The 27010-nt window shown below is 40.9% G+C and overlaps 3 protein-coding genes and 1 pseudogene across 5 annotated transcripts in view; 2 read left to right on the forward strand and 2 right to left on the reverse strand.

Moving 5' to 3' along the window:
• dock10 (dedicator of cytokinesis 10) overlaps nucleotides 1–12778 on the forward strand; it is a 64411-nt gene extending 51633 nt beyond the window's left edge. For both annotated transcript variants that reach the window (XM_083914650.1, XM_083914651.1), the window contains exons 39-56: nucleotides 2372–2482; nucleotides 2995–3107; nucleotides 3213–3328; nucleotides 4274–4411; nucleotides 4509–4691; nucleotides 4788–4898; nucleotides 5012–5227; nucleotides 5339–5396; nucleotides 6050–6151; nucleotides 6702–6808; nucleotides 6994–7116; nucleotides 7242–7355; nucleotides 9169–9315; nucleotides 9433–9643; nucleotides 9752–9942; nucleotides 10034–10134; nucleotides 11325–11463; nucleotides 11930–12778. In XM_083914650.1, the coding sequence (XP_083770776.1) occupies nucleotides 2372–2482; nucleotides 2995–3107; nucleotides 3213–3328; nucleotides 4274–4411; nucleotides 4509–4691; nucleotides 4788–4898; nucleotides 5012–5227; nucleotides 5339–5396; nucleotides 6050–6151; nucleotides 6702–6808; nucleotides 6994–7116; nucleotides 7242–7355; nucleotides 9169–9315; nucleotides 9433–9643; nucleotides 9752–9942; nucleotides 10034–10134; nucleotides 11325–11463; nucleotides 11930–11977 (2329 nt within the window). In that variant the 3' untranslated portion in view covers nucleotides 11978–12778. The remainder of the gene's footprint in view (nucleotides 1–2371; nucleotides 2483–2994; nucleotides 3108–3212; nucleotides 3329–4273; nucleotides 4412–4508; nucleotides 4692–4787; nucleotides 4899–5011; nucleotides 5228–5338; nucleotides 5397–6049; nucleotides 6152–6701; nucleotides 6809–6993; nucleotides 7117–7241; nucleotides 7356–9168; nucleotides 9316–9432; nucleotides 9644–9751; nucleotides 9943–10033; nucleotides 10135–11324; nucleotides 11464–11929) is intronic.
• Nucleotides 12779–16608: 3830 nt separating this feature from the next.
• Nucleotides 16609–17979, forward strand: LOC310947423 (uncharacterized protein; the record flags this gene model as incomplete). Its single annotated transcript, XM_083914212.1, has 3 exons — nucleotides 16609–16942; nucleotides 17522–17747; nucleotides 17850–17979. The coding sequence occupies 3 exons, from the start codon at nucleotides 16609–16611 to the stop codon at nucleotides 17977–17979; spliced, it is 690 nt and encodes a 229-aa protein (XP_083770338.1).
• Nucleotides 17980–18247: 268 nt separating this feature from the next.
• On the reverse strand, nucleotides 18248–21213 carry LOC310947425 (guanylate cyclase soluble subunit beta-2-like; annotated as a pseudogene). The gene is made up of 7 exons: nucleotides 21009–21213; nucleotides 20639–20937; nucleotides 20410–20556; nucleotides 20090–20225; nucleotides 19280–19446; nucleotides 18989–19114; nucleotides 18248–18307 (listed from the first exon to the last, which is right to left on the reverse strand). The product of its transcript is annotated as a guanylate cyclase soluble subunit beta-2-like (transcript).
• A 937-nt stretch (nucleotides 21214–22150) lies between these two features.
• cep57 (centrosomal protein 57) lies at nucleotides 22151–26903 on the reverse strand. Its single transcript, XM_083914515.1, has 11 exons — nucleotides 26713–26903; nucleotides 26070–26256; nucleotides 25519–25713; nucleotides 25313–25434; nucleotides 25059–25187; nucleotides 24658–24735; nucleotides 24394–24489; nucleotides 23708–23788; nucleotides 23365–23594; nucleotides 23150–23294; nucleotides 22151–23054 (listed from the first exon to the last, which is right to left on the reverse strand). The coding sequence occupies exons 1-11, from the start codon at nucleotides 26758–26760 to the stop codon at nucleotides 22869–22871; spliced, it is 1497 nt and encodes a 498-aa protein (XP_083770641.1). The 5' UTR covers nucleotides 26761–26903; the 3' UTR covers nucleotides 22151–22868.
• Between the last annotated feature and the right edge of the window lie 107 nt (nucleotides 26904–27010).

Here is a 27010-nt window from a genome sequence, read left to right on the forward strand (position 1 = left end):
ACGCCTATGTCTGTCTCTGTGTCTCTCTCGGTTAGCTCTTTGATGCCTGGCTGAGTCAGTGTAGGCACCCATTGAAGTTCAGGAGAGATGAATTACACTAGCAGTGTGTTAGCCAACCAGGAAGCCAGTCAGCCAGCCTATCAGTCAACAACTAGGCATTAAAACTCCTGCTGAAAACTTGGTTTCAAGTTTAAAATACTATATCTCAATGATGTTAAATATTATTGATTAAAGCAACAATAAAAGTTTAAGCAAAAACTGTTAATGTCCAAGGCTACACGGTGGTGTAGTGGTTAGCACTGTCACCTCACAGCGAGAAGGTTCCAGGTTTGCATCCCGGCCTGGTCCTTTCTGTGTGGAGTTTGCATGTTCTCCCCGTGTCTGCGTGGGTTTTCTCCAGGTACTCCGGTTTCCTCCCACAATCCAAAGACATGCATGTGTTAGGTTAATTGATGATTCTAAAATAGCCCGTAGGTGTGAATGGTTGTCTGTCTATGTTCGTCTCTATGTGCCCTGCGATAGACTGGCGTCCTGTCCAGGGTGTACCCCGCCTCACGCCGAATGTCAGCTGGGATCGGCTCCAGCACCCCCTGCAACCCCGACCCCGGGATGAGCGGTTGAAGATGAATGTTAATGTCCAATCCTAATGATCCTGTGAATGACACCATCATATACTAGCTGAGCTGAGCCCCGCCAACTTCAAAGTGTTAATAAGAGTCAAATACAGCAACTCATAATGTCAAATAACCAATATAAGGACTGGTTTTCATATACATGTCATATCTCATTAACGATATATAGCACATTATAGCATATTTTCTCATAATACAATTAATAAATAGTCCAAACCACATGCGAAAGCTTATTTTTGTATACTCCTGTATTACTCCTATTTTAATTATATACTCGACAAATAAAAAGGTACAGAATATTTTCTCATTTATTCAGAACTGAACATAACGTGCAAAGGTCAGAATGTAAAGCGTTGTTCAATTTATGTAAATATTGCCCTTACACAGTTTGGTTTCTGTTTTTTCAACATCACGATAGAAACTATCTAAAAAAAGTTTTGATTATATTGATTATTATATTGCCCAGCCCTTACCAAAACTGTTCTAAATTTGGCAGAAGGTTGTTGTAGAAAATAAGTTGTCAGGTCCTTTAAGTTAGCCAGGAATGCTGCTGTTTAATCCCAGACTTTCTTCCATGGATCTTGTTTCTGTCTGTGTTGATGCAGGGAGCCTCACTTACTTAACTTAGTCCATATGTTAAATTTAAGTTACAGACATACTAAAGCACACATGCAGAATATACACTACATGACGCAAACGGATAATTATGAATTGTAATGTTTTTTCCATGTTCGACCTAGTAGTCCCCCCCACAGTGCATGCCTCATGCCCTCCCTCTCTGTACATGCTGCAGCTGTTAATGGATTGTCAATGTCACTGCACATATATTGATGTTCTGTTGCAACAAGTAACCCATTCTGTATTACGCTGCATTATTCATACTGCCGTGTGTGTTCATTTTGTATACTTGTTACATCGTGTTACACGTTTGCCTCATTGATGTTGCATGTCGACATTTTAGCCCTCTGTCACCACACCCTGCCTCATGATTGGCTGGACTCCACTTGCTGCTCAATGATCTCTGGGGCTGTTGTGTTGATTGGCTTACACAGTAGTTGTGTGTCCTCTTTTTTTTTTTTGGCTGGCCGAGGCACCATGTGCTTTTTGTAGACTGGCAGGCGTTTCTAATCGAGCTTCATTTAAGCATCACGAGAATATGATATGTTGAACATCTGTTTGTTACTAAGCTGATTTGCGCCACATCTTAACTGTCTAGTGGTTTCATCGTATCTATACATTCTAATCTCCTCTCTGTCCGCTGTAAATGCTGATCTCAAGCCTCTACTTTCCACTAAGACAAAATTGATGTAGCATTTCCACAATATTCTACCGATGGCAAACTAAAACCATTGACTCTGCTACACCACTAACCTTTCCATCTGGCTGACCTCCCTCTCCATACGAGTAGTTTGATCTTCCTCTCTGACTCTAGCCGTTCTCATCACGCCAAGGTCAAATCGGAGATCCTCTACGCTTTTAGCATTTAATTTAGCCATACAGGAATACAATGTGACCTAGCTGCTACAAATATGCAACAAGGTCACAAAGGTGCAAAAATAGCACTGCAAGGAAAAGTGTTTACATTTACACTGTAGGGTCAATTTGTAATGATTGCAGGTATGCCCAACTACTAGCATGCCCCAGATAGTTAATATAACTGACTAAAGATGGACACTAAACAATGATAATCTCAACTAAACTAACTCATTTTAGCTTTGCTGTGATTGGCTCATGAACAGGAAGCTAGCAGCGGCAGTAAAGCTGGCCCAGTCCACCCAGGCCAATGGCACCCTGAAGGGCTCTAACCACCCCTCCCAGTCCTCTCATCCCTCAAGCCTCTTCCCACAATGGTAATCACCCTCCTCAGCCACAATGTCAGTGACAAGCCTTTGGTTACTGAAATTGAAATTGTTCTTGCTGCTAATGATGTCTGGTGATTGGCTCGAAATGTGAATATTTTTCTTCAATAGCAAGACTATTTGAATACATGTACAGCCTACAACAACACTTAAATTAAGATCAATCCATTCTTGTCCTGTGTATATTCATTGTTGACGTGACCACCGTGTGTTTCCATGTTATAGACTGTAACTGTGTTCTCAGCATGCCCCTCCTCATACCTGCAGTGTTTTTGCGTGATTTGCTAGTGCCTGTCTCTGCACTACCATGGGTTAATAGACTACCAATAACATGGATGCCATTTATATTTACCTGCCTACTAAAATGTGCTAAATATCTAAAGACAATTGGCCTACGGTTAGTAGTACACTTACTGCCGTAGAATTTAAACAAGTATTAGATAAAACGTGATTTGATTGAACTGTGATTGACACCGACTGCTGGTTGCTGCTGTTGCCTCCAGGATGGCGTCATCTGGAGGGGAAGGTCACCGGCATGCTCGCTCCCAAACCATGCCCATCATCAGGGGCAAGAATGCTCTCACCAACCCCAAGCTGCTGCAGATGATGGAGACAGGTCTCTCTCTCTCACACACACACACACACACACATATTTTGACTGAGGTGAATATAAAAGTTATTGACTTATTATTAAGTTATTCTTATCTAATTCTGTTTCCAGATGGGAACATTCAGGACGGGGACACCCTGAGTCCTACGGATATAGAGGCGAACTTGTCCACCGAGGTGTCCCTCACTGTGCTGGATGTATTGGAGCTCTTTGTTCACCATCACAAGGTCTGTGGTCCCTCAATAGTTAAAGGAAAGACATGACACAACATTTCACACCACACACAACTGCGTCATCTACTCCCTTTCGTTTGGAAGAATGTCTTTTCATCTGTGTAATTCTGTAAAGGCAGTTTATATTGTATTACCCTATTGATATCATAGTATGTTTTTTTAATATAACATAGCCGTGACACAATTTGCTAAATCCGCGTCTCGGGATTTTGACTTTAAGGTCACAATCCATTTCATTTTAAATTTAAACTTTTTCAGCACTGACTGCTTTGCCATTGCTTTTTAGACTATAGAGTCTTGATTCATAAAGCGATTGTTGGTTTTATGCCTTTCTTTTTGAAAAGATTGACTGCATGGTATCAACTGTAATATGGCCATTTAAATAATGTAGTTAAAATGGGAGCGTCACAGATCCTTCTTTTATTTGGATCGTTGCAATTAAAACCTCATTTCCATCTAATTTTCAATTTTGAATTTAAATTGTGACGCCCGTAATATTATAATGTTAAATCTGTGCTCTGGGCTCAGTTATTGGACATGATAATTAAACTTAGATGTGTACAAATCTGTTTCAATGTGTGGCTTTTGCACCAGTTTAAAAGTTTTGTATCACACCTTTTTTCATATTCTTCTGACTCTACTCTATTTTTTCATATTACTCCTTGTCAAAAAAAATCAAATAATAAGGTTACATTTTGGCTTTGTTACTATAAAATTAAACAGGATTCCTGTTGCTTGATAAAAACGGAACAAAATGAAATGTTAGTTGTTGCTTAGGCAGAGTGAATTGCATTGTAAATCACTCACATACTGTATTTTATGCACTTTTTATGGACGAGCCAATGCTGCTCTACTGCCACCTGGTGGCTTGAAGAATCAACAGGTAACTGAAAGCTGAAACCTTTCAGTTTCAAAATTGTGTGCCCTCTTTCCATACAGAAGCAACTGTTGCTGGATGAAGGACAAAATGATCTGATGAAGAAGGTGCTGGACACCTACTTGCTCTTCTTTCAGATCAACCAATCAACCGCCACTCTACGGCATATCTTTGCTGGACTCAGGCAATTTGTACAAAAGGTTCAGCAAGCTTTATGTAAACATGCAACATCTAAGTAACAATTAAATCGTTTTTTGTCATGTGTGGTTTCATCCTCATCTCTTTCTGTACATGCAGTTCCCCAGTGCATTCTTCCAGGGTAAGGCAGACCTGTGTGGCTGTCTATGCTATGAGATCCTTAAGTGCTGTAACCATCGTTCCAGCTCCACCCAGACGGAAGCAGCTGCCTTGCTGTATTTTTTCATGAGAAAAAACTTTGAGTTTACCAAGGGCAAGTCTATAGTCCGTTCACATCTGCAGGTCAGTGAAATACTGTATATTTCAGTATGGTGTGTTTTGTGAATTGCGGTTTCAGCGTGACAAAGTCGTCATCACATACTCGTCTTTCCACTTCAGGTTATCAAGGCAGTGAGCCAGTTGATAGCAGATGCTGGCATTGGTGGCTCAAGATTTCAGCAATCCCTGGCTATCATTAACAACTTTGCCAACGGAGATGCACCACTCAAGGTAGAGCAGGTTCTTGGGTTATATAACAGCATAATTGTCATTGATTTAAAGTCCTACTTTCTTATTTAAAAAAAAACAAACAAAGAATGATTATCATAACACTTTTTCTGCAGAACACTCCATTCCCTGCTGAGGTGAAGGACCTCACAAAACGGATCAGGACGGTCCTGATGGCCACAGCCCAAATGAAGGAGCATGAGAAGGATCCAGAGATGCTGGTGGATCTTCAGTACAGTCTGGCTAACTCTTACGCCAGCACCCCTGAGCTTCGATGCACCTGGTTGGAGAGTATGGCAAAGGTTCACGTCCGCAACGGCGATCTCTCAGAGGTGATAAACTTTTTTATGGTGCCCTAACTTAAGAAACTCCACAAATTGCTTTTTTTTTTAAATTTAAGTATGAATCAAATGTAACGTAAATGTGTCTGACTTTCCCATCAGGCCGCCATGTGCTACATTCACATCTCTGCCCTGATCGCTGAATCGCTGAAGAGAAGAGGTCAGTGCACACATGCTGCTGCTTTGACTTTACGTGTTGCCGCATGGTTTGCGTGTTACGTGTGCTCCAATATTTTAAAATGCTGCTAGTGTGTGCATCTTTGCAGACATGAAAACATCTAACCAGTGTCAAATCACAGCGCCCTTCTTTCGATCAGCAAACCTCTCTTTCTCTCTGCTGACATGGTCATCGCGATTCTCAGCCTTTTACTAAAACTTTCAGGCATTAGTCCTTCATCTTATCATGGAGGTTGTTATGTATGCCTGAAAGTGAGCATGCTGGTGACTTGTGTGTGTTTTTGTGGGTTGACGATTAATTAGGAACTCATAGGGAATGAAGATGGATTCCCATGCTGCCATCTAGCTGTATAGATCCCATTCCCATTCATGACTTCTGGTAGAAATAGAGACTGACTTAGACACATTTTGCTGTGCTGCATGTTCCACGTCTTTTTTTCTTACATGTGCTCCCTCATTTAGAAAACAGCATGTTTCTATCTTTAACTTTACGTGCCCAACATCATTTTGCATGCAATGTATGCACCAGGCCTGTGTGCTGCTCAGCTGATTTGTGAGCCTTGTCCTTTAGCATAAAAGGCAAAAAGCAAGTGGACTTTGTAAACCTCGTCCTCCTCCTCCCCTCCTACCAAACAGGCTACTGGAGAGCTGACAAGGCCAGGATGTCCAATGTGTCCCCCGAAGAAAGCCCTGTCTTTAACTGTAGCTCCTTACTAACTACCTCCCGAGATCAAGACAGTGAGTGTGTGCGCCTTGGGGCCTGCTGGGTGGTGGGGTTTGGGAGTTCACGAAAAAAAAAAAAAGGATGGAAAGACAAGGAAGTGTGGGAGGAAGTGGGTGTGTGAACTGACAGGAGATGTTGATATTGACAGGTGGATGTGGTGGTTATCAGGTGCCTGTCCAAATATTAACCACTCCAGTGTTGGATAAGGCTTCTATACTGTGTAATAAACTCTGCAGTTGAATATCTTGATGACCGCTGTTCTTGCCTTACTGATTGTGTCAGGTTACCACTTTTTGCTGTCACTGTTTGACCCTCACTGTCTCACTGCATCAGATGTCCGTTTCATATGAAGCACTCTCACTTTTGATGTTTTTAATTTAGTCTGCAAAAATGGTTCAACTTACGACAAATGCTTGGCCGTGAAACTGTCACACATCTTGTATTTTGATACAAGAATTTTTGTGTTTCTGTTGGTTAACTAAGCTGAACACAAGTGAAGGTTAGTTGATATTGTTTTACTTGCTAACCTGCCTTGATGTCGCTTTCATTTGTTTGAAACCCCAGCGTCATTCTCTATGGGCTGGGCAGCGTTTATGTGCATCAGCCCCAATGTCAAGGAGGAGGGAGCCATGAAGGAAGACACTGGTACACAGGACACGCCCTATACGGAGGTCAGTGTTTTAATCCTTGAACAGTGTGGTTTAACAAAACCTTGAGCATCAAAAATGACCAAAGTAGCATTTAATGATCATAACCATTACTGCAAGTTTGAGAAGATCCCTGTTCATTTTAATGCCCTATTGGAGTTGCATTAGTTGATAGTCTTTGTCTCTAACATGATCTTCCTGCTGTGTAGGACACTTTGGTAGAGCAGCTGGAGCTGTGTGTGGACTACCTGTGGAAATCAGAGAGATACGAGCTCATCGCTGACATCAACAAACCTGTGATTGCTGTCTTTGAAAAGAGAAGGGATTTTAAGGTTACTGTTAGCCCCTTCACTCTGTGTGTGCGCGTATGTGTGCGTGTATGTGCGTGTGTATGTGTGTGCGTGCGTGCGTGTACTGAGCCAAGTTTGACCTAACATGTGTTTGTGTGTGCCCACAGAGGCTGTCAGAGCTGTACTATGACATCCATCGCTCCTACCTGAAGGTGACGGAGGTGGTGAACTCAGAAAAACGCCTCTTCGGTCGCTACTACCGCGTAGCCTTCTATGGACAGGTGGGCGGCACTTCATGCAGACAGCTTACATTTACACGGGGATGTCTGTACACACACATACTTACACCACAGTGGAAATTTCAGTTACTAAAACTTTACAGCTGATAGATTTCTTTCTTCTTTTTTTTTAAAGATTATTTTTTTGGCTTTTTATGAATTTTTATTTGAGAGTACAGCTGAAGATTGATAGGAAATGGGGGTGAGAGAGAGGGTGCTACATGCAGCAAAGGGCCATGGGTCAGAGTCAACTCGGATCGCTGCGGTGAGGACTTAACCTCTGTATATGGGGTGCTGATGAATTTGACAGACAGAATTGACCCAATATCTCTGTATGAGTAGTATGAGTACTATATGTACCATACAAATAAATGTTTTGGTTCAGTATGACGTCAAATATGTAAACATGTAGGTGCTACTAGTAAAATACTTTGCAAGCCATATGAAACTACGCCACAACAACCCACAATGTTTTTTGTTTAGTCTTGTCATTTACTTTGGGGCTCAACCGAAAGGACCTTGCACAGCAGCTGAATTCTCGCGATAACACAAGGTCACCTGATAATCATGCGTAAATAACCATCTGATGAGTCAAGTAACACCTCTTTTCATAAACGATGTTACTTTGCATAAAACAGGACATAGTTTATGCAAAGACACTTTGCTTTTTAGTGTTCCCAATGTTTTTTTTCAATGCTTTTAGTGTGTCAAACCAAGGCGGAAGAAGTCTCGGTAGTAAAGATAGCAATACCTCTGAAAAACACTACGCTACCACAGATAAGTAGGGAAAATATATTTTTTGTAATTTGGGTGACCTAATTCTTTAGAAATGTCAAAAGCATATCTGATATAACAGGTGAATTATTTTTGAATCCTTGGCTTTATCAGTGAAGAAGCACTGTGTGGTTCAGGTTTTTTTTTTTTTTTTTTTATAAACTGAATCCTTGACACAGTTTCCTTTTTGCTAATGAGGGAATTATATTCCAATGCAGGGATTTCAGAGCTCTGATGCAAAGTTTAAAAAAGCCAGTAATGAGAATATGAAATATTTGCACTATTAAAAAGGAGGAGAGAGACACACTCGTCGGTGAGGCACAGAGACAGAAAAGATAGCGAGACCGGATTTTTGTTTTTGTTTTTTTGTTTTTTTACTGAGTCAGTGTCCTTAATTTCTCTGTCTGTTCTTTTCTTCCTTTTTTTATTCTATTCTATATCAAGATTGCGGTAAGTTTTGTACGTCTTTGATTTTCCATTTCCTCAGCGCTAACGACTTCTCCCTCTCTTCTCCTTCTACCACTATTAACACCTGCTGCTCGTACCCTTTGAAGGGTTTGTGTCAAGCTTGCTGTGGTCCATTTTACTTCCCATAATCTCCAATGATGAAGTTCTTTCCCTGCTAAACACAACAAGAGCTGGTGTCAATCATCCACAGTGGATGGGAAGATAACTATTTAATAAACCTCATTCACTTTGACATGTACCTCCAGTGCTGCCTCTGAACGCTCACATTCAGACCATAACACTTGACACCTTGTTGGAGTTTTTTCTAACCTACGGCCTACGTATGTGTACGACCTTTAGAAACCACTAGGGGGCAACATGAAATCACACTGACACGTATACAGCTTGTTGTGACAGCAAACGCAACATCTAAATATTGATAAATATTGCAGGAACTAACAGGCTTTGCTTATAAGCGGGTTTGTGTGTGCGTGTGCGTGTGCGTGTGCGTGTGCGTGTTCGTGTGTGTGTGTGCGTGTGTGTGTGTGTGTGTGTGTGTGTGTGTGTGTGTGTGTGTGTGTCTGTGTTCTGGTAGGGTTTCTTTGAGGAGGAGGAGAGCAAAGAGTTTATCTACAAAGAGCCGAAGCTGACAGGGCTGTCGGAAATCTCCCAGAGATTACTCAAACTCTACTCAGACAAGTTTGGAGCGGATAATGTTAAGATGATCCAGGACTCCAATAAGGTAGGTGTCAGAAATTGGCCTGTTATTTATAAATTACTAAGTTATCTATAAATAGAACTGAAGGATTTGCCTAGCTGTTATTATTAACATTTTTATTAACTTTATTTTTAAAAACAGGTCAATCCTAAAGACCTGGACCCCAAGTTTGCCTACATTCAGGTGACATACGTGGTGCCCTACTTCAACGAGAAGGAACAGCAGGACAAAAGAACAGATTTTGAGAGACATCACAACATTAACCGCTTTGTGTTTGAGACGCCGTTCACTCTGTCAGGGAAGAAACACGGGGACGTAGAGGAGCAGTGCAAGCGGCGGACGATATTGACAAGTACGTGTTTGATTAGCACTTTTCCCCCAGAGAAGAGAAACACATCTTACAGTAAACTCTAATGTGGAGTTGTTCTGACCAGTGTTTTTTTTATTTCCCTTTCTTCAGCGAGTTCCAGCTTTCCCTACCTAAAGAAGCGTATCCAGGTGGTGGAGCAGCAGTGCACAGAAATGAACCCGATTGAGGTAGCCATCGATGAAATGTCACGTAAAGTCTCTGAGCTCAACCAGCTCTGCAACATGGAGGAGGTGGACATGATCCGGCTGCAGTTGAAACTGCAGGGTAGCGTCAGTGTCAAGGTGGGAATTCTCTTTTCTTCGAAAATACAGATTATTTTTGGGGTAAATTTGTGTGCTCTGTTTTGTCTCACCTGATCTTCTCCCTTTCCAGGTGAATGCAGGGCCCATGGCCTATGCCAGGGCGTTTTTAGAGGAGAAGAATGCCAAGAAATACCCAGACAACCAGGTCAAACTGCTCAAAGAGATCTTCAGGTAGTATGCAATGTTGTAGATTTTGTTCCTATCATTACGCAGTAGATATGTGGTTTGCATGAAGGTTAGAATTATGTTATTCTATATTCTGTCTATAGAGCTTTTATGGATTCTTTGGCTGCAGGAAAAAAAAAACTTAGCTTAGCCTTAGCTGCACTTACTAGTGATTACATTCAGAGGGGCAAATGTGAAGTCTGAATTTTGAGGAGAAAGGACACATTAGCAACGTATTGGTACAGAGTACTTTTGGAAAGAGAAGCGAGTTATGAGTATTAAATCTTTTTTTAGAAACGAGCCCAACGCTGTTCATACAGTAAGTGAATACAGATTAATCAACACTGAATAATTAGCTTAATACATTCTGACAATATGTGGCAATTTTTAAGATAAAGATTCTTAAACCAGATGATTAAGATGATTAGGTCAAGGTGAAGGGTATAATTCACAACACTAATAATGACCTGGTCAAACTTTGTCAAATACATGTGAATAAAAGGTAAGGAAATATAAACACAGGAATACCTAAAAGGTTGAATATGTAGAATATCTATTAAAAGCTATATTTAAAGAGAAAAAAAAACACCCACGGTGCGTTTTGAGGGGTACGAATGAAAGTATTGCTTTTCCATAAAAAAAATATATTAAGTCTGAATTAATATTTTTAAAAACTTTTTGAAGGAATTGACAATGACTTTCTGTCATGTTCTGTTTATATTGTAGCAGCCAATAGCGGACGGCATTGCGGGTTGCCAGGGTTTTCTGTTGTTCGTCAGAAACAAGGAATCATTTTGAGTTAGAGCCATCTAATCGATTACACACCACTCAAAGAAAGACGTCCAGTTAAAAACCGGCTAACGTTAAATAGTGTTGTAAAATGAATTGATTAGTCAAAACGAGTGATTCATCACTTGACAACCTGGCAACCCGAGTGCTGGAGTTGTATTTTTGCTGTTGCGACTACGATCTTGAGACACTAGATGATGGTTTTCTGCTCATTCTCCATATTCAACCTTTAATTTTAGTTTTTTGTCCTATTGTTTGTTGCACATTAGGATTTATGTATAAACTCTCACAGTCAAACCTGTCTATGTTTATTCAATGAAAAATCCTTACCCATATCATTAAAGGGCAGGTTCAATGGCATGATTCGCAGCATTAATAAATAGTATAACTTTGTTTGGCCCCTGCAGACAGTTTGCAGAAGCATGCGGTCAGGCTTTGGATGTGAACGAGCGTCTGATCAAGGAGGACCAGCTGGAGTACCAGGAGGAGATGAGAGCTCACTACCGGGACATGCTGACTGAGTTGTCTGGCATCATGAATGAACAGGTCTCACTATACAATGACCAATGCGTGTCCATGTTTATGATATTACCACCTTGTTGCTCGTTTTCTTACTCATTTGCATGGCATAATGAGCATCATCTCTTCCTATGCATTATTTTCTGAGGCATTTTCATGTGTACAGTATCAGCTTTTGTTGTTTCTTCATCGTTTCCTGGACTTCTTTTCCGACATTTCCTCTCATTACAGCTACAAAAAAGTGTTCTTGCTGCCAGTACCTCCCCTCTCTCTAACAGCTCTCTGTCCGCTCTTTCTAAGACCGGTATGTCATGTCATCAAATTCCTTCGTAAAAAGACTTCTTGTCACCTTGCTACTTGCTTGCCCCACTTTATCTTTTCCCCCATATGTCAGCCAATCTATCCAAGAGTCTAAATGCTAGTCTCGATGCTTAACCTCCTTTTTAATGTTCCTGTTCCAATGTCAGCTTTTTTTTTTCTTGATCTTGTGCAGATTCCTCACACAAGACAACCAGGAACGGAACGGCACAGTGGCTACTGAATGGCCAATAGACTCTCAAGAAATTCCTTCATGCCAGGAAGGACATTTTCCCCTCCATAAATGGCTTTGGAGTGCCAGTTTGAGCCTGAAAGGTGGCTTATTTGCTTATTTCCTGACTGTAGTTGTTTCCTGCTGCAAAGAGCAGCGGGCTAGTGGTACTGTGACTGATGACGAGTGTAGAGAAAACAAGGGAAGAAGTGTGTAGACCGTGGTCGTGATAGTCTGTAGTCCTGTCGTTGAACGTTGACTATCTACAGTAGAGGCCAGGCTGCTGGACTGTTAGCTACTGTTTGTTTTGGTTTTAGAGACTCGATCCCCCCTGCCCTGCAAACTGATTCATCAGCTTACATACTGACTGACAAACTCATACACAAATATGGTGCATTGGCTCACACATGCACATAGCCACACAACGTGCGCCTTCTCTCCACAGCCCCCAGACCCTTTAGAGAACAGTGACCTTACTGAGCTTGAGGTGCGTTCAGCTGTATATGTAACAAATAGCTCTCTGGTGCATTTTGATGACAGTTTTTACATTTTTTTCCGTAAAATATCACTTCAAACTATCTCAAGAAATTTTGTGAGGAAAAAAAATTGGATTGCAGGTTTTTTAACTAATGAAGCATCTGAAGAGTTGAACGCACCTTCAGTTCCTGTTTGAATGTAGAACAGCTCCACATTGCTACTTTGTATCCTTGCTAACGTTCCGGAAATATCAGCTTGCCAATTTTCAAATGGAAACAATAAAAGAAATTATGTTTTGTAACATTTTTATGATTGAAATTGCATTGTTACTGTTATTATTTCCTGTACTGTTTTGAATTGTAAATAAGAAATATTAATATTTAAAACGTTTGAAATGTTTCTTTTTTATAAAATATACAATATATAAATATTTGTTTAGCTGAATTAAAAAAAAGGAACAAAAACTAAAGTTTTATGTATAACATTTAAATAAAATTTTGTTAATGTCCTCAATTCATGATTATACGCCAGTCATTTCCCGCTTCATCCACTGTGAAGTCAGTGTTTCTACAGTCATGTGTTGTCCATCGCACCTTATCTCCAGATCCCCTTCGCTCAGTATATTAATCGCAATTATCAAGGTTTGAATGGGCTTAAATTGCTTTCCAAAATGAAATTGGGCCTTGGCTGCAGCTGTGCACAGCAGCCCCTCATATCCTGTCTATTGACTGAGCCAGAGACCAGACAGCAGCTAATTATAGATAATTGTGACCTGCACAATAGATGGAAATGTGTGAAATAGCAAACTCACCCTGAAACAAAGATGGAAATCACATTTTGCCTTGGCCCATGGTGATTGAAGCACCATTTGTCATGTTTAAAAATGGAAAGGAGGTACATTTCTACCTGTCATATCCTCCTTCTTGAGTTGTACTCTGTGTCGTCTGCTTTTACAATTTCTTCAAAGAGTAGATGTCACCTTATACCTTTATGGTTCTTGGCTGAAAAAAGCCAAGCCAAAAGATGAGAAGGCTCTGCTGCATCCAAGCATTCAGATAAAACCAGTCAGGGTTGTTTTTGACCTGAAGAAAGGCATTTGGCTCAACTCATATCTCCCTCTATCATCAGTTTCACAGGACCAGTGCTGCTGTGTAAACTATAAATATATAATACAATATAGGACACAGGGCATTGCCTTTTGTTAAGTTGTCTCTAGCTAAAATGTGTTTTCTTTGGATATCAAATGCACTGTAGAAGCTACGTCTGAAGTCTGTCCATTCTGTGAAGCATCAGTGGTCCTGCCCGAAATGAATGGACAGACTCCAGAAGCAACAATCCTTTGTTATGGATTATTGATTTTTTTTTTTTTTAAATTCAAAGTCAGATGTGGTCAGATCCAAATCTGAGCAGTTTGTTTGGGGGCTATCACTGCTTTGTGTTGTCTGTTGTTTCAGTCTCTCTGTCTTCACTCTCCAGCTCTGTTTTTCTCCCTGCTTCATCTTCATTACCGACTCTGTATTTCACTAGAACCTTAATTTAGATCCCAACCAGACTATATATAAGAGTGTGCTCAGGTAGGTGTCATCTGGAGATTGGAATTAAAGAGAATGATTTGAGTTTTAATTGATAACAGCAGGGAGGCAATTTGAATCCTCTGTGCTTCTAATTTTCTGAATGTTACATATTGTCCCTCTGGTAGATTTTATTCTCAGTATGGTTTGATGTGAAATTTGAATATGCCTTTTAGTTCAAATGTTTGCTTCACAAACTAGCCATATTTTTTACATTCCCTTAACTGCAAAGGGTTACACCACTGGGTCCAGAGTAAAGCGACTCGTTATTGGGATATCCTTAAGTCACTTCATACTAACAAGACACTGAGAGGTGGAAGAAGTACTCTTTACTTCAGTGAAAGCAGCAATACCACAGTGAAGGTATACTCTGTTACAAGTAAACGTGCTGCATTCAAAAGTTTAGTAAAAGTACACAATTATTAGCAGAAAAATATACTTAAAGCCCAAAAGTACAAAAAACCTCATTATGCAGAATATGTATTTATATTATTGCATTATGATTATTGATGCATTCATGTGTTCATTGCTTTAATGTTGCGAGACAAGGTGGAGCTCATTACAATGCCTTTATGTACTGCTGGGTAGTTTAATTTACAATAGCACATCATCATTTATTAGTTGCAGATCGGGATTATTAATGCAACATATAATTAAAGTCATGTAGTGCAGAAAAAAAGTATAATATTTCCCTCTGAGATGAAGTGGCGTAGAAGTATAAAGTAGCATAAGATGGAAACAAGTACAAGTACTTCCAAATTGTACAGAAGTACAGTAGTTGAGTAAATGTACTTAGTTACTCTTCACTACTGCAGACAGTGCTGCAACACGAAGAGATGACAGAAAAGCTAGAGTATTTCATTCAAAAAGATACTCAAAAAGCAGGTAAGACCAGAGGAAAACGACAGAAACTTAATGATAAAATGTTTTGTGAGACTAAGGTGCCAAGTATAAAACTTGCGGCTGAGGTTTCATTGAGAGTGAAATGACATGACAGAGCGGTTTTCCATGGGATCTGGTGTCAGTTTTTTTTCCAATAGCTGGGTGTAATTACTGACCATGCAGAAAGCGAGCAGCAGAGTGTTTGCTTATTTATTGATGCTAAGCCTGGTGTTGGGGCTCTGTGCATAAAAAGAGGTTAAGTGGCCCTGAACATACAGCTGGAATCAGAGACAGCATGTGATCCTCTTGTTTCTCTCACTTCTCACGTCTGTTTTTATCTCTGCCTGACAAGACGGCTGACACATTCATATACATGTCTGTCTCTTCACTCTCCCATGTGGCCGCACACATGATGTGCATCAGATTGAGTTTCACTGACCTCCTGCCTCTTCTTCACAAACCTTTCCTTCCAGCTGATCAGTATTTCTCTCCTCCTCTCTCTCGCCACCCTCCCTCCCTCCGTAGCCTATTTTGTGAACCAGAAAGAGCGAGCCGATTGGGTTTCTCTCCTCTACAGACCGGCTTATGTCTGCCTTTCTTCCTCCCAGTGGCCTAGACTCTGCTGGGGGTCAAGTTGCTCTGAGCCAGCAACATTCAGTCCAGGTCACAGACGACAAAATGTCTCAAACCTGCTACCTGCTGCTATTATTCTGAAGTGGGCAGTGTTATCACTTCTCATGTCTCTTTTTATTTTGAAGTCAGCTAATATGTGCCCAGAGACGGTCTGGTCTATTCATAATGGGTCACAACCGGAGCTCTGCTGTAGCACCTGACCATACAGTCCCAGGTGTGGAAGCCCCATTGAGTGTAATTATCTGTAGTTTTCTCCTTTGTGTGCAGCCTGAGGTTCCTCTGTTATTATTTATCAAACACTCATTTTGTTTTCATGTGTTTTCTTTCCAAGACTGCCCATCATCATGGGGTTGACCCCCCTGACCTCGGTCTTTATCAAATAACATGCATATTCAGGAGGTAACAGGCTGTCTTCTGAGTGAAATGAAAGAAACCTCACTGTGCAAATCCAATTTATACTTGTACAATGGATACTTTCTCTTGTATGATCTCCTAATCTACATCACAATCAGAGCAGAACAGAAAAAAATAATGAGACTTTCTCAGTTTCTTCCCTAGATTTATCTTTGCTGACAGATGCTATTAATATTTCAAAGGGAGGAAATTGTAATCCGACTGATAGCCTACTTTGGCATTACAAGAGCCCCCCCCCCCCCCCCCCCCCCACCCCAAAAAAAAATAAATAAATCAGATCTCCCACATCTTCCTTTGAGATAACACATGAAGTTTCTATAGCTGTCACATTTTGCGGGTCCAAAAATGTGTCATGAACTCTAGCTATACTATTTCAGAGAACCTGCAGCTTTAGTAGGTCTCCCGCCATCCAAGCTTTAGTACAGTGCACATTTCATTTCCGACCCCCGCTTCGTTTTCCTGAAACTGGACGCCGAAGCTGTTGAATAAAACATCATTCGTGTGCTGCTGGCTGATCACTGGAGCCATTTCAGCTGTTTAAGTGGTGAAAGGCGACATAATCTCTCCAGAACACGATCTGGACTGAGATTGAGGCACACACAGCAGAGAAAGGCACACAGCGGGAGAAGAACACAAAAAGCTTATTTTTAGGGGAGGGGGAGCAACATGTTAAAACCCCAGCAGCACGGCGAGCTTCTCCCGCGCGACTCCCCGCCGGTTTTTGGGAAGCCGTGGTTCTGGCAGCGCAGCAGCAGCGCCATGGAGAGCACCCGCAGCCTGGCGCAGGTTATCATGGAGATGCGCGATGAGATCAAGAAGCTGGAGGACGAGAACCGAGAACTGCGGGGAGACTACGGCCAGCGGCCAAGTGGGGCCGTGCTAGGGGAGGCCAGCAGCTCGGTGTCTTCAGTGGCAGAGCAGCGGGCGGGAATAGAAGAAAACCCGTGTGTGAACCTGAGGAGAAATGCTTCCGCGCCTGTCCTGGAGGGACAATTCAAAGGTAAGAGAATGGCCCGCTACCGCACAGGTGGTTAAACTACAAATTGTTATCAGAACAGCACCAAGACATCACAGGTTTTAGAGCACATTCCTGTAGCAAACGAAAAAGTGATCTGATGGATAAAGTCTGCTTTAAAGTGAAATTGTATTCAATTTAAGATTCAAGATTTAAGGAAACTTTATTTATCCCAAGGGGTTATTTAAAGGTAGGGCACTGAGATCAGTGACAAAAAACAACAATGACAAAGAAAAGAGTGACTAAGTATAAATAGATTAATAAGTTGTGATCAGAACAGAATAAAAAACAAATATGTATGTTAAAGTTGACCACAACTCAATGGCCTCTTATTGCATTTTTTTTCTTCAGAAATGCACGTTCTATTCACAGCAACAACAAAAACCTGTGTTTATTATTTTAACATATGGAAAGTTGTTGCATTTTTGCATTAGTGTTGAAAGATAACAATTAGAATTCGATATACTGTCAAAAATGTCCTTGTTTTAGTGTTTTCTTTCCATATAGTATCTATCTTTGCACTTTGGAAATGAATCCATTTCAACGCACCATGTTATTCCGCAGAGAACACTGTCATGACTGTCAGAAGGTACTCCATAAGCTCCAACCTGTCCGGTGTGACCATGGCAGGGGGGAGGACTGACAGGGCACAGCCGAGTGACTCTGGATGGGGAAGACTCCAGGAAGAGATCCAGCATGGGAATGGCATCTTTGGTAATTCCCCCAGAGGGGAAGTGGGAGAAGTTGCCACCAACAGGCACTCTCTGCAGGAATATGTACACAAGAACAGGTACGGTCAGACATGTCATGTATTTGAAGCTATACTGTCTCTACCTATACACATTTTTGCAGATTTAACTACAAAACTCTTGTGATTTATTTGACCTTTCAGGGCCAAAGTAAAAACTGTCACATTCCTTCTACCTGTGGATGACATTTACACCAACCGGCCGGTTCTGACCAAACACCACGAGGAGCCTAAAATCACTGAGCTGGCTCCCATCACCGAGACAGATTCCTGAGAGAAGCAGAACTTTTTTAAAGACGTCGGATGTGGCCGTGAGGCGACACAAATGCACACATGGACTGAGACTCAAAAAACAGGTTAGCCTCTTCATTTAGGTCAGTGTGGATTGGGCTCCTTAATGAGTGAGTCATCAGACCGATCTGTATCACACCTGACCTCACAAAAAAGAAGACTCTGGTTACTGGTGTTGTTTTTCATCCGGCCCATTGCATTCCAGGCTTGGTCAACAGTGATGAGACACTGGGGGCCCTCTGCAGCGAGGATCAGATGTCTTGACTCCTCTCCCGACCTGGGGGTGTCGTTTCGGGGAGCGTGACACACACCTGCAGGTGACAGCCCTTTTACCGACAGTTGTGGTCACTGACTCAGGCCCCGTGAGCAACATTAGACTCATTAGTTATTCATCTTTGTTTCTTTTCACCATGTAAACTGAAATAGGTAGTTAAGGGGCCATGTGTGTTTAAACATGTGACCTGCTCCTAAAGAGTGTGTTTTCACACAGTGTAGTCTCTCATGTACTGTATGGAAGGTTCTTTGTAAATACATGTGTATATGTGTTTGGCATACTAATATAGGAATTTAAGTAAGGCACCTTTAACAGTCATTATAAGCTATTATATGCGATATATATGCAGTGCTTTTAATTATATAGAAATTAATTTATTGCTACCATTAAATTTCAAAATAAAACAGCACATTTACGTAAACTGGATATCCAGCTGCATTTTATGTTGGGAAAGCAGTTCACATGAGTAAAAGGAGCCTTTTGAAGTTCACATTTGTATTTTGTAGCATTAGCTGAAACTCAGGAGCCCACACGCTCAGAGAGGCATTAACCAAACAGGTTTGTTGTCACTTGTTACTCTACCATTCTTACAGGAGCAAGCAGAAACTGGTTTGGATGTGTTTGCTTTGATTGCTGGTTTCCATGGCACCGGTAACCAGCTGTTGCTCCTCTGTGTACACATGGCTGCCGCTGTCTAAGCTGTCCATATTTTTTTTACCTCTGTTTGGCCAAATTTATCTGTATCTTTTAACTTGTTTAGAGCTACATCCTCTGATCCTCCTGATCATCAGTATGAAGGCTTCCGTAGCTCTCATGAGTCCCGGGGCATGATGGCTGGGCAGTTCTGGGGCTCAGACAAACGTGATGACAGTGGGGCTTCACTCTGGCTGTCCCCGTATTTCATTGGGATCAAGCAAAGATCGCCACTGGCTTGACTCTGAAAGACGAGGCTACACAGGAACAAAGTAAGTGAGAGAGGGAAAGAGATGGATGTAATGCTGATAAAGACTGCAGGGCATTAAAAAGCCCCCTGTCCAGCCCCAGTCTCAGGGTCAGACCCATGATCTGCTGCTCGCTGACTCCCACGTTCCTTTCAAGAAAGTGGTCATTCTGCCCTTCCCCTTAACCTCGATCTCCCCTCGCTTCTGGATAACAAAGCTTTTATCCCTCAAAGCCCTAGGAAATGTGCACAGTGGATGTGTAAATCAGAAAGATAACGCATGTGTTTTCACACACATTTCAAACATAAAACTTTGGTTTACCTCTTAATGCACGTGCATTTGCAGTGGTGTGAGACTATACAAATAAATTAATTATCAACACCACCTTAAAAGTACTTCATTATATAATAGAAGTCATGTAGAGTTTGACTCAAGGAAAAAGTACAGAAGCATAAGAAACAAAATGTATTTAAATTATCAAAAATAAAAGTGCTCCTTATGCAGCGATCCCTATCAGTTCAAGGATTTTGAATAATTGGATCATTATCACTGATGTATTAATATGTAGCAGTTCTCTAATGTTGTATATAGTAAAGGTGGAGCTTATTCTAACAATCTCAAATGTATTGGGTAATTATACATTATACTGTATGCTATAAGATGATCAGATGTTTTGTGTGTAAAAGTAAGTACAGCTGTCAAATGTACTGGACTAAAAGGTACAATATTACCCTCTGAAAAATGTGATGGAGTAGAAGTATAAAGCATCATAAAATGGAAGTAATTAAGTAGAAGTACCTCAAATATGTACTTAAGTACAACAATTGAGTGAATGCACTACTGTCTGTATTGAAGAAATGTAGTGAAAACATTCTTGCACCTGAATGGGTCCTCCTGTCACTGGGTTAATAACCTCCCTGGCAGCAAAGATTATACCCAGGACAAAGTTGGCCACCCTCTCAGCGTGGCTGGAGAGAGGTACGGGCACCCCACCCACCACCATATATGCATCCCCTATGGTCTCAACCTGGAAAGAACCAAATAAATATACCGTCATCGTCAAATTCGGTCATATCAAAAGATTTTAAAAAGTAAAACGAGGTTGTGACTTAAAACTTTCCTTTACATTTCTTCCCTCCATTACTGAGGTGAAAACAAAATGGATTTTCCTTTTATTATCTGTGTCAAAAGGTGAAACCTGCTGTGTGTAACTTGTAGACATTGTGCATAGTTGTGAGACGGTCAAATCAGAGCATTAGGACAATTTGGATGGGTTCACACAAGGAGCAGATATTAGTGAAGGTCACCACGTCACTGAAAAGTATGATGCACTCTTTAAATTCTCCTATAGGATATACAAACACAGCAGTCATATTAGACACATCAAAAACACAGAATCTCTGATTACTCAATACTTATTCCATTACCTGCTTCTACTGTCTTGCCCTCCTTCAGCTGATTGGCTACATGCTTGGGCAACATGGCGTACAGCAAGTTCTCTGTTTTCCTCCTCTCTGCCTCCAGTTGCTGAGACAGGAGGCGTAGCTCCTCTTTCTTCCTCTCCAGCTGAGTGGACAGCTCCATTTCAGCCAGTCGCTACTGATTGAGCAGGATGGGGTGTGATGTCAGAAAGGTGCATGTCTCTCCTCCATCTCCTGGAGGCTTCTCAGAAGAGGAGAAGCTTGATAGAGCATACAGTCCTGAGAGGGCATCCAGATCATCTGACCTACATGGAGCAATCATTAGTACTTCCTCCATCTGCTCAGGGTAGATAATGTGTAGTTTGGGGTCTTCTACGTCTGAGCTGCAGCGTGGGCCTGTCCTTCAACACTTCAGGGATCATGTCCCGGGGCGTCTGCAGGACAAAATGGCTGTTGATGAACTTCCTGATGCTAGAGATGGTGAAGGTGGCTTCAGGATGCACAATGCTGAAGTAAAGGTCCAGATGGATGCCCATGGTCTGGAGCCCAGGGACGATCCTCTGTTGAAAGCAACCTACCATATCTTTGACAAGTTTAAAGCACCAGTTTGTCTAGCAGAGCCTTTTTTTGTCTTTGTTACATCTCTCTCACTAACACATCAATCTGTAAACCCTTAATACTGTTTAATGATGTCCTCACCGACTGTAAGAGAGCTCCTTGTTTCACGGTGGACATAAATTATTTCTGCTCTTTCTAGCCACTCTTTTATGGCGACCAGTTTCAATGGCAAGTTTACGGTCACTGAGTCTCTCTCTCTCTCTGATAAATATTTACATGTATTCATTATAAATCATCTGGTAAAATCAAAAGCTTTTACTTTTTTGAATAAATGTCACATTTAATATAAAAAAAACTGCTTCATATTTATAAATGATTAAATATGTATATGTAAGTATAAAAAGTAACTTATGAGAGGGATAAAGAAGAATCTGAATAGGTCAATTAAGACTATTGTTCCTTAATTTACAGTGAATTAAATTAGTTTTCTTCAAGAAATAAAACTAAATTTTGTCTAAAAATGCTGAAATGAAGCATAAAGCCCAAACGTGCGCAAACAGTTGCTATTAATTTGTTTTAAGGTCTCTACGATCTAATTCTGCTCTCATGACTTTTAGGATATGACAGTAGTCCAACAGAAGCAGCTAATTTACACAGAAAGGTACAGGTCCGAGGCACAGTGTCACCAATGCATTAGCTGATGCATTCGTCACCAGCCAAATTAAACAAAACAGTGCTGTCGTCATGATCAAACAAATCCTTTATTTCTTAGAGAAATGTGTTTTCACTCAAAAAGGTTACCCATGATTGGAAAAAATAACAAAATCCTCCATCATATATTTGTAGAATTAATAACAAATATTTGGATCATAACACACAACAAATGCGTGCATAAACACACACACACATATTGAGTCTGCAGTGACATATCAAGGGGGAACACAGTCTAATATTTTAGGTCCTTCGACACAACATTAAATTCCCGAAAAATATATCAAAAGAATTTCATCACAACGTTTCTTACAAATGGCTGCCGCATCCACTTTATGAGTATTTATGAAATGTGAGAATCTGTAATGTTTTAGCACCAGGAGATTTTGGCTTTGTCATTAAAAAAAGATAGATGGATATATATTAACTTTTTCTCTAGAACTCATTTAAGTCCAGGCTGTCCGTCACTGTAAAATATATTTCCAAGAAAACTACATGGAAAAACTCATTCCAAAAATATATTTTCCAGCACTCAATGAATCTTCAATTATAGGTGATTATGAACTTCACCACCCTCTGCTGGTAAAGGACATAAACATCAAGTAAAAAAGTATCCACGCAGGTGTTTGAGCCAACATGCTCCATAGACAAAATATAGTTTTCAAAGATGTTAGTCATAAGTAAATTATAATTTAAAGCCCTCCCTTTCTTTGAAACATTCTGAGCTACAACGAATCTAAATTGTTTGTATAAAATGCACGTTGGGTGGACTGGTAGAGACAACTTAGATGCATTACAACGTTCCTAATACAGTAGAAAAAATAACTACTTTTCCCCAAAGGACCATAGGTCATACCCTTATGAACAGATGTTCATCAGTCAACAGCTGTGTTGACAGTGAAATAACGACAGGTACACAGCACCAACAAGATTAACCTAACGTGCTGTGTTCATATCCTGCTGAGCTTCAGGTCCGTAATGAGGTCTGTAGAGCCCTCATGTCCCTCAGCAGCCTCAGGTTCTTCTTGCTCCTCTCTCCTGGTCTAACTTTGACTGCTGCAGCAGAGCAACCCCTGGTGGATACTGTTGAAGCCACTCTTGTTTCGTTCCCACTGTTCCACCTTAAATTAGCTTCCTTTCTTATCTTCTTTATCTAACGGAGGGAAAAGAAAAGGTAAAGGAAAACAAAAATGGTACTTTTCCAATTTGGCTTTGAGTGAACTGACTTATTTCCGTGTGAAAACCAACCTGTGTTCTGTGCTTGTAGAGCTCACTGATCTGCTCTCCTTTCCTCTCCATTTTCAGCAGCAGCCTCTCCTGCTCCCTCTGAAGCTCTTTTCTCTCCTGGTCAAAGACACTGGCCTCCACCTGCCTCATCAACTCGTCCTGCTCCCTGCAACACAATACAATCCAACACTATTCTAAGCTATTCATTTATAGCGCTCATACGGGACTACACTCACAAGCTCATGAGTCGCAGCTCCTCATGTAGTGCTTGCAGCAGCTCTGATAGCTCTTCCCCGCTGGCGGAGGAGGAAGAACAGGAGCTGTCTGAATGCCCAAGACTACATGTCTCATGACGGTTTGCTTTGTTAGAGAGGACACGGCTGTTGCAGAGGTGTGGCTGGTGTCGCTTCAGGAGAGACAAAACCGACTGGACGTTTGCTCTGACTGAGTGGCTGCAGCCTACAGACTGAAAGTCAGGTCGGAGAGGAGACAGATAATTTAACAGAGGGTCAGTTTAATCAGAGTGCAGCATTGAATAAACACCATTTCATTCTGCAAATGCACATGTGCCCATACTACCGTTCCAGCAACAAAGGGTACATCTCTGAGACTCAGTCGATAGTGTGGCTCTGTGCAGGACGACTGCTGTGGTGAGGATTTCTGGAGAATCAACATAAACAATAGTTAGATCTAGAGGAAAATGCACATTTGAAGTAGTTATATGAAGAAGTAATTTAATGTTTAAAAACATATGTTTATTTTACTTTATTTCTGTAAAATATGTTTTTACTTTTAGTTATTTTATTTTACTGCATGATATTATTTTATTCTATCTTCTCTATTTTCAGGAGCTGACATTAAGAAGCATTTCACTGCACACTGTTTGATTGTGTATGTGACAAATAAACCTTGATTACATTTTAAAATATCCAAATGACTAGACTACTGACCAACATTTAAAAAATATTCAAATCAGAGTGAAACCAAGCGGAAACAAAACATTTCGGGTGCTTTTTTGAGAAATAAAAGCAGAAAAGATGGAACTTCCATGGCTTTTTAAAAACTGATTTATTAGGATATCCTAACGAATGCCCTTAATTCCTTCCTTCTTGCTTTAATGTGACACTCACATAGATGTACTAACAGTGTAGACAAGCTCCACTTCAACCTTCTTGTCACATTTATTCAAACATCTACTCAACAGAAACTTTCTCAGTAAGCACATAGAAGTGAAAACCTTGAACCACCCCTGTGGCGTTCGTTACCTTTGAATTGGACTTCTTCTCTTTGGACTGTCTGCTGGACAGACAAGGTGACACTGACTGCAGCAGGATCCTATTAGTCTCCAAACCTGTCTGTAGCTGAGGAACATGCACAAAAAAAAAATCTGTATATTCTTAAATTTACATTAAGCAAAAAGCATACAGTATGTAAAATAGACTATGTTTCCGTTCAGTGACAGGAAACATTACAAATGGTCAATACTGGTAATGGTAGCTAAATAAAAATAAAAATGATAGCCTTGTTACCTGATTAGCCTTATTCTGGACCAGCTTCCTCTGGTGCTCCTCCTCCTGTAGTTTCATCTCCAGCTCCCGAATCTTCATCTGACATGTTTAAACACACCACATCATCATTATTGTGGTTATAACAAAAACAGATAAGAGAACACACACACACACACACACACGCACGCACGCACACACGCAATATTTTTTCTCTCGATATTATAGATTTTTAATTTTTTTATTTATTTTCTAACTTATTTAATTATGTATGATCAGATTATTTTTTATCATTGTGTGTGCGTTCTTGTTCCGGTTGCTTTGTGAAGAATTAATTGCACCTTTTTTCTTGTATAACATAACCAATAAAGATAATTAAAAAAAACATCAGTAAATCCTCTGACATGTTCTTTTGTCATGTGTACCTCAGCGTTGTTTTGAGTTCGAGTCAGCCTAAGATAGTCCTGTTCCAGGCGCTCCAGCTTCTCCAGCTGGGCATAATCAGACACTGCAGCAGACTGTTGACCAGCTGACTTGGCTGTCTCCTTGGAAATCTGAAAGCGCAGAGAATAAAAATTTATAATTATCCGTGTATTTTTTTATGTACTTTTGTATTATCTATTTTAGGGAATAGCCTTATATTGCAGCTTGTGACTGTATGAAGTAACACTGGGTTAACCTGATGTTTGAACAGGCTGCTCCTGTCTGCCTTGGCACTGCGCAGCATCCTCCTCATGTGATCCAGCTGTCGCTCCAGCTTCACACAGCGAGACTCTGCAGCAGCCAGGTGGGTGATCAACACTGTGGAGAACAATGGTACACTGTAAGATATAAGAAATAAGAGGAAACATAAAAAATAGTACAGTATCTTATTCATACACCCACCTTGATTGCAGTTGGACTGGCCACTCGTTTCTCTTTCTGTATGATCCTTTAAGAGTCTCTGTGTGCCTTCATCACTATGCAGATGTGTCTTTGATGTATCTTTCCTCACAGTGTGCAGACTCAGCTCTGCATGTCCTTTCTCCAACTCCAACCTCCTGATCTTCTCCTGGAGATTCTTCAAGGCAGATAAGATCTCTACACATGCACAGACACATGGATTATTTATGTGTGTGTGTGTGTGTGTGTGTGTGTGTGTGTGAGATTGAATTGGATACAAGAATGTGATGCATACATATATAGGGCATGATTATAGTCGTGGTGTAATAATGTATGATTTTTAAGGCTTGGATGGAAGAATAGGAAGGTAGGATGGGAAGAGAGGGAGGATAATGTGAAAGAATGAATAGATGTCAGTGGAACTGAGACATTAGAGTAGTGCGGCATCATGTTGCACATGGTGTAACCATGGAGCTCTGAAACACCACAATACCTGAATGGAAACTTTGTCAAAGGGAATACAGCACACACACAGATGCATACATTAAAGTTACCTGCACTGCTGGTCTCTGGGAATGCCTTGCTGGGTGATGATGGGCGACACAACTGATGTGTGCGTGTTTGAGGTGTGTGATGCACAAGTGTGTGGATGAATGGACGGTGAGCAGGATACTCTCTATAAGATGGGAGTGACAGGCTGTCAGACACTACTCCTGTGCGGGCTGATGGTGGACAGAGCTCCTGCAGAGAAAACAGGGCTAAATTATGAACAACATCCACAATATCTGGCGAATATACAGCATGCAATATATATATATATATATATATATATATATGTGTGTGTGTGTGTGTGTGTGTGTGTGTATGAGTCATGGGGATGTTGCATTGATAGTAGACATTGCTCCATAAGCAAAAACCGTTAAATGAAGAAGAAGTGCATACGAAGTAAAATCTTAAATACTGTCATTTAATTGTACTCAGCATTACAACATGATTTTTTGTCCTGCCCAAGTCAATAACACATCCAGGTGAAACTTCAGTATACTAGGTCTGTAACATCAGCTGGACTGAGTTGCAGCAACTGCTGCTAGGTTGCTTTGGTAAAATCAAGATAACTCTATGACCAATGCAAACGGGGTTGAACGGCTTCTTCCAAGTTAAATCGGGGTAAATGTAGTAACTTTAAAACTAACTTACCTTCTCCCGTGTAGCATCAGCACCGGGTGTTTTTGACAGCGTCTCCATCGTAACGCAGCCAATCCGGTCTTCCTGGCGCCGAACGAGGGAGTAAGATGTTCAAAATATGTTTATGTTAGTTTAAAGTCAAATTACAACCACAAACGTTGTTTTATGTATTATGACTGACTGCTAGCTAAGCGCCGTTTCTAGGGCTGCCAGTGCTAATATGGGTTGTGAGAAGAAAACATCACTTGACAAGTCACACAATCCAAGGTTTCTGAGGGGTTTGAACGATTGAATCACCGACGTGGCCCGC

Source organism: Echiichthys vipera, assembly GCF_963691815.1.
Source record: "Echiichthys vipera genome assembly, chromosome: 5".
Taxonomy (NCBI): domain Eukaryota; kingdom Metazoa; phylum Chordata; class Actinopteri; order Perciformes; family Trachinidae; genus Echiichthys; species Echiichthys vipera.